This window comes from Urocitellus parryii, chromosome 1 (genome assembly GCF_045843805.1).
Source record: "Urocitellus parryii isolate mUroPar1 chromosome 1, mUroPar1.hap1, whole genome shotgun sequence".
NCBI lineage: Eukaryota > Metazoa > Chordata > Mammalia > Rodentia > Sciuridae > Urocitellus > Urocitellus parryii.
Window position 1 is genome coordinate 114,497,434 of NC_135531.1, and position 11,702 is coordinate 114,509,135.

General features: G+C 34.2%; 1 protein-coding gene across 1 annotated transcript; it reads left to right on the forward strand.

The window, feature by feature from the left end:
• The first annotated feature begins 9,774 nt into the window (after nucleotides 1–9,774).
• On the forward strand, nucleotides 9,775–11,114 carry LOC144254077 (26S proteasome regulatory subunit 4). The gene has a single exon (XM_077796848.1). The coding sequence runs from the start codon at nucleotides 9,783–9,785 to the stop codon at nucleotides 11,103–11,105; it is 1,323 nt and encodes a 440-aa protein (XP_077652974.1). The 5' UTR covers nucleotides 9,775–9,782; the 3' UTR covers nucleotides 11,106–11,114.
• Nucleotides 11,115–11,702: the final 588 nt, after the last annotated feature.

Consider the following 11,702-nt stretch of genomic DNA (forward strand, 5'->3'; position numbering starts at 1 on the left):
CAATAATCTGAGCCTATTTTAGTAGTTACATGGCCTTGGCAGAAAAGCAAGATTTTTTTTTTTTTACTTTGCCATCAATTAGCAATGTGGATTTTAATAAGTCATTTAACTTGAACTGATTCTGAGGTCTCTTGCAGAATTGAATATTCTGTAATCTTGTTTCTATATTCTCCAAGATTCTTGTCAATAGTGAAGAGGGTTGGTAAATAAGATTTATCACAGTATCCTCAAAATGACTAGGCTTTACAGTCAAATATACCAGGATTTGCATTTCACTTTCAATATTTTGCAATTCTTGATTTGATTGCAACACTCTTCATTTCAGTGCCTCAGATTTCTTCTCCTTAAAATAAAACAATAACAATATGTATTACAGGTATGTTTCTAAAATAATACTTGCTGAATGAATGCTAACTTTGATGATTACTATTTAATGACTTCAATACAATATTAATGAACTAGAATAACTGAATTTTCATTATCAAAGAATTCAAAGTCAACTATGAGAAATACAGCTTGTATAGTTTTATAAATTTTTTCAATTTGCATTTGTGAGATCCACTGAACATTGCTTAGGCATGTATAGATCTTCCTAGGGGCACAAGATCTCATTCATTCTTGCTTATTCAAAAGTGTTAATCTAGGAATTTTCTTCTGTCTACATCACCAGAATTAACCACTCTAATGGAGGTTTTTTAATACTGTTATCTAAGATAAGTTACAGAAGAGAGAAATGCAAAGGAGTTAATGGATCAAATTAATGAGTTCTGATACAAGGAGAGGGCAAAACTGACAGAATACAGGAATTGATGAGAGATACAGGATTATGGCTGATGGTGATCAAATGAATTATGAAGTAAACAGTCCGTCATGTTCAGAGAATGATCATTAGACTTTCTTGAATTAAAAGATTATAATAAAAGGATTGCTATATTTTCTGAAGTAGTTTAGTATAATATTCTTAAAATATGTATGAGAAGATTTTGTTTCAAATCCTTTCAATCAATTTCAAATGACAGTCTACAAAATGTTTTTACTACACACTATTAGAAAACACAATTGTATTTAAAACAAATCTGCTTTTATTTCTACCTTTCAGTGTCTGTAGAAAGTTTCTTTAAAATATACCTGCCAGGTGATCAAGCTTAATACAGTAAGTGGCACTTATTTGTTTTAGTCAAACAAAATTGACTTTACTATAACACTCATCCATTGATTCAAGTGTTCTCTTCTTAGATATGTCTATTCTCTTTAGTCTACTAAAATTCTTCAAATGGTTTATGAGAGGAAATTTTCCAACATGTCTGAGTTGTCTTGTTTTAGTACAGACTAATTTTATTTGCAGGTATGTTGATATAATTTCATATCCCATATTCAAAATAAAGTCTAAATGAAATCTTAACCATCAATTAAACCAACTTCTCATGTGACCAGTAAAGTTCAAAGATGTGAAACCACAAGTTATGAATCCTTTACAGTCAGGAATCAAGAACACAGATATTGTTCTCTTTGTATATTTCTCACTAACTTGTAATATTTAATGATATATTTTGGAATCAAATTTATGTTTTGATTCATGGATATTTGGTAACCCATTACATAAATCTTTTATCACTTTTTATGGTGAATACTTTTAAAGTTATCTTTTCTATTTTGACATGCATAAATCATTATTATTAACTAAATTTACTCTGCCAGGCCTAAGACATTTATGGTTAATGTTAGTAAAATAAATAGAGAATATACCCTCAAGATACCTACAGGAGTTCAAATGGCACTTCCAGTTTATAGTAAACTAAAATTCTAAGGCTTTTTCACATTGTTACAAAAAAATTTATTCAAGTTCATTAATGTGATTTTTAGCACTTGAATGTCACTATTTATGCTTTCTTCTTCTAAAATTGCAATCTTAGTTTTTAATCATTATTTTATCTTGCTGTGGTCTATTTGAATCTGTTTCTCAATAAGGAAATAAAATAGATTATATATTCAAATACCCCCCGAGCAAAATAATACTTGAACAATAAATTATATTAAAATAAAGCAAGTCTTGCCAGGCAGGATGGTTCACACATGTAATCTCAGTGGCTAGGGAGGCTGAGGCTGAAAGATTGTGAGTTCAAAGCCAGCTTCATCAATTTAGCGAGAACTTAAGCAACTCAGAAGACCCTGTCTTTAAATAAAATATAAAAAAGGGCTAGGGAGGTGGCTTAGTGGTTAAGCACCTGTGAGTTCAATCTCCAGTACTAAAGAAAGAAAGAAAGAAAATAAAGCAAGCCTTACTGAAAATTTTTTCATTAAATAAACCTGGAAACATTCCTCAGTAAGAAAATCTTACATAGATATAAAAAGTTAAAACACACTGGACATAATTAATGTTAGTAAAAATCTGATAGAGGGTTTGGACAATCAAATATTTAGTCTTAGCTTTGGATTTAGTGAGTAGATTTTTATAACATTTAAAGTGACAATAGAGTACAATTTCAATTATTGGGAAAATTTAAAACATCAGTATATATTTATTACTACTATAGAATTGGATTTTCATACTCTCTTTGAGACATCTCAAGCCTCACATTTCCTACTCACCTATCAATGGGAAATGGTTTGTATCATTGTAGAGATGATGGAATATATCAATACTCAAATAGACTTTGCTTTTTAATCCAATTTGACATACAAACTTTCACTTCATTATAGAAAATATAAGCCCTTCTACCTATTCTATTTTAAAGTAGAAAATGTGATTACAACTTTATGTGAATTTATATTATTATACACTGTAACTAGACTAAGAATTTTGTGTCTTTTATTTTTTTTCTTTCTCCTAGGTCCTATGTTTATTTTGCTTGCCTTGTTATATGTAATACAAAATTGTAATAGAAAAATGTTTTAGTGAATTACATAACATTTTACTGTGGAATTCCCTTAGTATTGATAAATGTGAAGCTTGTCTTTTGCTCAGAAGCAATGATTTTATTATGACTTTAGATTTTTCTGTTGTGGAAGTCAATGTGACTGCCTTGATTTTTATGTGTAGGTTTTCTCCTCAATGCATAAGAAATATAATAATGTACTGAAATATTTTTTAAAAAATGAATATTTATAAAATCCAATCAAACATCACATTTATAAAAGCAAATGGTGATGCCTTCCATAATGCAATGTATATTAAGTGGTGTGTGAGATAAACAGCTGTCTACAAGCTGTAGTTTGTAAATACACAGCTGTCTACCTCCCCCAGGACAAGGGACTATTTATATCAGAGGAGTGCTGTATTAATTTTACTCCCTGTGCATCCCCTGGGAGGTAACAGGCAAAATAACACATTTAAATATATACACATACAAATATATACATATACTCATGTATGTGTGTGTGTGTGTGTGTGTGTGTATATGTATTTCAACTGACCCATTGCTTTTCTTGTTTACAGGTTTTTTGTTTTTTTTTTTCAGATTGCCAAATTAAGATCAAAACAACTAGAATCTAAGATCCAATTCAAATTTTTGTTTTCCTTTGGACAAAAACTGAACACTAAATTTTTATTTTCTTTTGGAAATATCTTGAAAAATAAATACTTCAGGGTATTGGACCCATCTCAGCAGGACATTGTAAATAGTGTTCAAATATATCTGATATATTCCAAACTTCTGTAATTTTTCACCTTGACTGTTGCAATATCCTCATCTTATACCTCCATCCATTCTGTAACACTGTTGGAGTACTTTATCAAAAATGCAGCCCTTACTTTAAGACATGCCTTCTGTTAAATCCTTCCCTCAGTCTTTCATCTGGGATTCAACTTCTAAGTCTTGGCTTTGTTACCCAAAAGTATAAGTCCTATCTTTTTATATTTCTTGTACATATTGTATAGTATAATCAGTTTACCTTAATGTCAGGTTATGTTTTACTTATAATTTATATTTGATAATCAACTGAAAAATCTCTTCCTTTTTGTATCAAGACTAATCAATAAAAAAGGAGGGAACTGAAAGATGAAAGGTATTCATTTTGTCACAACATCAGTAGGAAATGATAGAAACAGCACAGAAAGCAGTGACAATTAAAAACTCCAGTTTTAGTTCAATTCATAAATTGTTAATCAGGGATCTCTTTACAGTGACACCTCTTAGAATAGAGAAGTGTAAAATAAAGGGTTTTGCCTCCATTTGTTGTTTAATCACTATGCTATTTTACTTTAAAAACTAATTTATAAAGTAACTAATACTGACATATGCTCTTTTAGGTTGTTGTATAAATCATTGCTGTTTAATATAAACAATTGTGTGTAGCTCCTGATAAATAATAGACATAGTCAATATGATTAATTAACATTTTTGAGAGATCTAAGTGACATGTCCTAATGAATGAATGAAGAGTGTGAGAAAAAACATCAATTTTTCTGTCTTGCACTGAGCGGAAATCTTTCCCTCACTGTTCACTGGCAATTAGGAATTAAAATATTATTAGATTTGATAGAAATGTGTCACTGAATCATCTCCTTTGTCATCAGATGAGATTATATACAATAACAGTTACTTGTATACAACTAAGATAATCGTATTCTTTGTTCAAAAAATGTAGTGTTATGGAATATAATTCCTAAAATTTCTGTTAATATAAAAGTAAACTTCAAAGCTCTTTTTCTAGTTCAGCAAAAAAATGTATAATGATTTTGAATTTTAGGTAATATAATTTCAATATAAATATGATAGATTTTAATAAGACATCAATTTAAATCAAAATTTTTAGAGTTCTGTGTTTTACTTCATCAGATATAATTTCTGAGTTCTGAATTGAGGATGCCTTAAAATACTTTGTATAAATAACTTTTCTGAAGATGTTTTACCAAAACAGGAACACATAGTTTCTCAATATGTCTCACACTACAGGATGGTAGGATCAACAGATTGTCAAATGTTGTTAGTTACACTAATTTACTGGGAAATTTTGAGATTTATGTCACATTCTTTAAACTTTCTCATATGTATATATATATATATGTATATATGTATATACATATATATATATATACACACTATATATATATAAATATATATTTCTCAAGTATATGTGTGTAATATATATATATATATATATATATATATATATATATATATATATATATTATATATTATATTTTTAGGGGTGGGAGTTGGAAAAGAGTCTGGAAGTGTCTTGCTAACTCTTTTTAAGCTTTAACAAAAAGTTATAAGACAAGTTCTCCAGAAAAAATGTTTCTTTGATGTTGAGATTAGTCTACATTCTTTGTCTTTGTGCACAGAGCATATTATGTGTCAGTCTTTTGTGGTATACTTCTCAAAAGTAGGAAACATACTACATTTAAAAGAAACTCCAGAATACCAAAGAGCAATTCAAATATAGTTCTATACATGCAATTGGAATATGTAGTCCCTTTAATTAACTTAAACTCATTTGTAATGTAACAGACAAAAAAAATATTTCTGATCACACCAAATAAAAAAGGTAAACTCCTTGATTGAGCATCTCCAGTCTAAAAGCTCAGTGTTGTAATTCAGCTTCAATAGGTACATTCCACCTGCATCATGAGGCACATTGTAAAGATCCTCCCCTCCCATTTCTTACCAGATGCAGCTTATGCCCAGCTAATATTGGCCCCAGGGAAAGATGGTTCAGAACCCTAAGAAGGTAAATTTAGGACAGAGGCTTCTGCATAAACTTTAAGTGAGGGGGAAAGGTAATGGTTCTCAACAGGAAGTGAGACACTTGGGCTATCTCAGAAGAGAGGCATTTGTGATTTTGGGGGGCCTCAATCAGGGTCATACCTATCATGGTCACATTCTTTCCCAAGCTGAAGCCTGGATTTGGCACAACAGACCAGCTTTGATTGGTAACTTGACAATTTCTGTTGGACTAATCTGAAAATTACGTCCTGGGCCATTTCCTTAGCTGTCTTTATTGTTGCCTTCAGTTAGTTTCTACTAAAGCAACCCTCTGACTTTCAAATTTGCTCTCATTTGCTAATCAGTTGTTTTCGCTTGTCACTTATCTTGTTTCATTATGTCTTTAGAATCACTTCTTCCTCTCCCATATTTCTCAAGCACATTGCCTTAGTCAGATTTTTATCACTGTGACGAAAATACCTGATAAGAACAATAGAGGAGGGAAAGTATAAATTGGCTCACAGCTTAAGAGGTCCATAGTCCAATGACTCCATTATAACAATGTATAATGGGACGATGGCCAGTGTCTCACTGCAGGGGTTCTTCATCCTGCCAAGGAGGGTGTAAGCCACCTGAAAATTTAAAGTCTAAGACAATTAGTGAAGAACAGAAGACTAAGAGTCAGAAATATATTTACAAAAGCAGAGCCCCTGATATATCTAGTCCATATAAGAGCTGGAACTAGACAAAGGGAAGATGGTTCCAGCGGTTTATTTAAGGGGATACATCAAGGCAGGGATAAGGTCTCAATGGCAGAGTCTTGCTTCCTAACATCTTGCAGTCAGCAGGCTGATTGGCATCTTAGCAGGTCTTACCCATCTCAGGTGCTTTGTGGGAGATGGCATAACCAGATAGAAATTCACAGTGTCTTGGAAAATTGGCCAGAGAAAATGTCCACTGGTCATTCCCAGACTCCAGATGTTTCTATCTACTAGGCTTCGATGAGTGATGACCCACACACAACCCATGGACAACTAATACAAACATAGTCATTACAATAACTGAAATATTAATCTAGTATGCCCTTCAATACCTTTTATCCACTGACTGCTCTTATTGCTATGATCAGTGATTGTATTCTCGTAGCCACTCAAGTAGTATGTGCTTCAGCTCTCAAACTCTAAATATGTACATGATTTCTTCCTAAGAATCCTGCTCTAAAGTAGATTTCAAGTGATTAATTCATTGAGGATTGCTTGTGATCAACACTTGTGCAAAGAAGAGTATAAATGGGGTGCACTGATGAAAGTATTGAGCTTTCAATAAAGGCAGAAGCACAGCATTGACTGAAACAGAGAACTTGAGCTAAAATGGCCTTACACATTTGCCCAAAATTTAGCTGAAGAGACCCGGTCTTTGTTCTAACTCATTAATTGATAATTGTATGGAACTTCTACTTAGAAGGACATGAATTGTGTGAGGCTGCATTCTGTGGCTAAGGGAATCTAAAAAAAAGAAATAAAGTTTTCACTGAACATTGTTCTAGTATGTGCACAGTAAAGTTTTTCATTGAGGGCAACTTTAAATGTATCACAGCATAGAACACATTAAAGAGAATCAAGAATACAAAACAACAATAGCAAAATACTCCTGTAGTTGGAGAAATTAATAAACTAATATGTAATAACCCCTAAGGAAGGTAAATTGGAGCTTTTAAAAGAACGTAGGATTCTGTACAACAGACCAACATGGGAGAAAAGACTTCCTACACTTCCCTAGGAATTTAGATCATGCTATGACATGGAGCCATCTTAAGAAGGATTTCATTGTCTAGACTTGCTGCAGAGGAAATAAGTAAATCCAGCATCTGATATATCTGAAAGACCCCAAAGCCACTTTATAGATTCAGCAGATGCCAACCCAAAATTTAGTCTGGGCCCAGAGGAGTGACACAGATCCACTGCAAAATCTGCGTGGCCAGGGGCGTACCAGAGGGTGCTTCCATTTAAAATTGGCAGTTTGAGGTCAGTGACAGAGAGGAAGACCAGTTCTTTGTGAATCTGTGAGGCGGAGTGAGATGTGTGAATCTGAGAATATCAGGAGTGGTACTGGAAGAAAGCTTGGAGACCACAGTTCCCACCTCAGTCAGACTGCATGGGTCTGGCTACCTCTCTGGCAATGAGCAGTGTTCAGAGGATTTATCTACATGGCTTGCACATTTGCAGTGCCCCTAAGTGCACTGAAAAGGTATTGGGACCCGGGGTGCACAGTCTAGATGGGTCCATGGAGCTGAAGGTGAGCGGTTTTGTGGGTAGTCCCTACTCTAGCTGCATGCTGCCTCTGGGTACATAAAACAGATATTGAGGATGAATCTAATTCTGGAGCAAACAAATTTCCCTCAGTACTTTCAGGTGAGCAATAAAAGGCAGACTCAGCCTAAAGACTCTCCTAAAATATTTCTTCTGCTTGGGCTGGAGCTGAGAAGGAACAAATTGAATGGTAGAGGCATTCTACAAACCCCTCCTATCTCTTGGATTGGCTTCTAAAATTAGAAATCCCAGAAGAAAGTATCTCCACTTTAAATAACCTGAAAAGGAGAAATCTTTAATTTTTTTGGTTTTGTTTCCATTGTTTGGTCAATTGTTTTTTTTCCCTCATTTTTTTCATAATCTAATTTTATGTATTTCTAAAATATTTTTATAATATTTTTCTTCACCTCTCTTTTTTCTTTTTCACTTAAAACCTCCTCCTTTTTTCTCCTTTTCCTCATTTCTTCCTTTGTGTCTCTTCCTTCCCCTTTTTTTCTCTATTTTATTCTACATATTTAGCATTAATTTCATTATCATACTACCTAAATTTCAGCCCGTTTTATATGAATCCACCTTTCTTCTCCTAGGTTAATGACACTGTAGAGATCATTTAAAATAACCTTTAATTATAGCATGCTGAGAGGAATCCCCAGCCCATATATTGTAAAGGGACAGCTGCTTACTAAAAACAGACATTCACATAATAGTGCAAGAGATATCCATCCCAACCAATGAGAAAATGTTAATGTAACATTATAGAAAACATGAGGGAAAAAGGCAGCAAGATGCCTCCAAAGATCCAAAACTTTTTAATGACTAAATTCATAGATATTGAAGTGAATAAAAGGTTGGACAAACAATTTAAGAAAACTATAGGAAATGAATGAGGGATTCAATATAGAGAGAGAGACTCTGAAAAATAACCAGAGAAATCTTGGAAATGAAAAGTTCTTTTCTGTCTCTTCCTTCCCTCCTTCCAGTTCAGCTAAAAGCCAAATCAATAGACTCAATGAACCAGAAGACAGAATTTCAGAACTAGAAGACAAGATGAATTCACTAGAATTTAGTTGAACTACAGCATGATCCAGTTATACCTCCCTGGTATTAATCCTGAAGAAATAAAGTCAGCATACTAAAGAGACACAAGCACACCCATGCTTAGAGCAGCACAATTCACAAGAACCAAATTACGGAACCTGCCAAGGTGTCTGTCAATAAATGAATGGATAAAGAAGTGTGATGTACACACACACTGGAGTTTTATTGAACCGTAAAGAACAAAATTATGTCATTTGTTGATAAATGGATGGAACTTGAGGTCATCATATTAAGGGGAAAATGTCAGACATAAAATGTAAAACGTTGCATGTTTTATCTAATGTGGAAGATAGGGATGGGAAAGAAAAAAGGGAATTTTCATGAAAATAGAAGAAAGACCAGTAGAGTAGAGAATAAGGATCTGAGGGAAGGAAGAGGGAAAGAAAGAGGAAGGATGCTAGGCAATTAAATTAACCAAAACATGTTTTGCGCATACTTTAATATTTACAGTGAATTCTACTATTTTTTATAATTATAACGTCCTGACAAAAAAGTTTCACAAAATTTAAAAATATGGAATATATTTTTAAAACTTACATAAATGGAGAAAAACCATGTTTATAAATTATAATATTGGTTAAACTGTCATTTCTCTCTGTATTGAACATATTACATTATTTAATGTACATACTGACATTCAATGTAATTCTAATCAAAATCCTAAAAAGAAGTGTTCGAATGTATGTGAAAATCTTATTCTAAAATAAATATGGGCAGCCGAGGCAGGATGGGTCAAAGTCAGAGTGGTGGTCATGGTCCTGGAGGTGGCAAGAAGGATGACAAGGATAAGAAAAAAAAATATGAACCTCCTGTACCAACCAGAGTGGGGAAAAAGAAGAAGAAAACAAAGGGACCAGATGCTGCCAGCAAACTCCCACTGGTGACACCTCACACTCAATGCCGCTTGAAATTACTGAAGTTAGAAAGAATTAAAGATTATCTTCTCATGGAAGAAGAATTCATTAGAAATCAAGAACAAATGAAACCATTAGAAGAAAAGCAAGAGGAGGAAAGATCAAAGGTGGATGATCTGAGGGGGACCCCAATGTCAGTAGGAACTTTGGAAGAGATCATTGATGACAATCACGCCATCGTGTCCACATCTGTGGGCTCAGAACACTATGTCAGCATCCTTTCATTTGTGGACAAGGATTTGTTGGAACCAGGCTGCTCAGTTCTGCTGAACCACAAAGTGCATGCCGTGATAGGAGTGCTGATGGATGACACAGATCCCTTGGTCACAGTGATGAAGGTGGAAAAGGCCCCCCAGGAGACCTATGCAGATATTGGGGGATTGGACAACCAAATCCAGGAAATTAAGGAATCTGTGGAGCTTCCTCTCACCCACCCTGAATATTATGAAGAGATGGGTATAAAGCCCCCAAAGGGGGTCATTCTCTATGGTCCACCTGGCACAGGTAAAACCTTGTTAGCCAAAGCCGTAGCAAACCAAACCTCGGCCACTTTCTTAAGAGTGGTTGGCTCTGAACTTATTCAAAAGTACCTAGGTGACGGTCCCAAACTCGTGCGGGAATTGTTTCGAGTTGCTGAAGAACATGCACCATCCATTGTGTTCATTGATGAAATCGATGCCATTGGGACCAAAAGATACGATTCAAATTCTGGAGGCGAAAGAGAGATTCAGCGGACAATGTTGGAATTGTTGAACCAGTTGGATGGATTTGATTCAAGAGGAGACGTGAAAGTTATCATGGCCACAAACCGAATAGAAACTCTGGATCCAGCACTTATCAGACCAGGTCGCATCGACAGAAAGATTGAGTTCCCCCTGCCTGATGAAAAGACTAAGAAGCGCATCTTTCAGATTCACACAAGCCGGATGACACTGGCCGATGATGTAACCCTGGACGATTTAATTATGGCAAAGGACGACCTCTCTGGTGCTGACATCAAGGCAATCTGTACAGAAGCTGGTCTGATGGCCTTGAGAGAACGTAGAATGAAAGTAACAAATGAAGACTTCAAAAAATCTAAAGAAAATGTTCTTTATAAAAAACAAGAAGGCACCCCTGAGGGCCTCTATCTCTAGTGAACCATAATTGCCTTCAGGAGTTTTCTTGACCCCTGAGAGGGTTGAGTTTGGGGAAGTTGCCCAGAAGAATCCATGTTCCTGTTGATTTTTATTAGCAAAACATCCTGTGTATCTTCTGGAGTACGATGTATAGGATGCCCATTGGGCACCTTCTCTTGGTCACTGTGCTGCTCTCTGCTTCCGAATAAAGTGTGCTCTTTCACAGACAAAAAATAAAAAAATAAAAAAATAAAAATAAAATAAAATAAAATAAATATGGAAATGCAAAGGCCAAGAATAGCCAAGATGATTTTGAAGAATAATTAGCAGAATTATTCATTATTCCATGAGATTTCAAGGCTTAGTATAATCTAGAATAAATGAGCCAGTGTGGCAATGTAAAGAAACAAACCATTAAAATGGAAAATAACTCCATAAATTTAATACATTTCCTAACACAAAATTTAAATAAAGGTGATATCACACTTCTGTGTGACAGCTACTTACCTTTTCAATAAAGTCTGATAGTGCAATTGGATATCTCTATTTATAATAATAATAATAATTTTGACCCTTTCTTCACACCATATCCATGAATTAATTCCACTAATATTT

Bases quoted from the DNA above. Each gene is read 5' to 3' on its own strand.
- LOC144254077 (XM_077796848.1), top strand. From the start codon at position 9,783: ATGGGTCAAAGTCAGAGTGGTGGTCATGGTCCTGGAGGTGGCAAGAAG.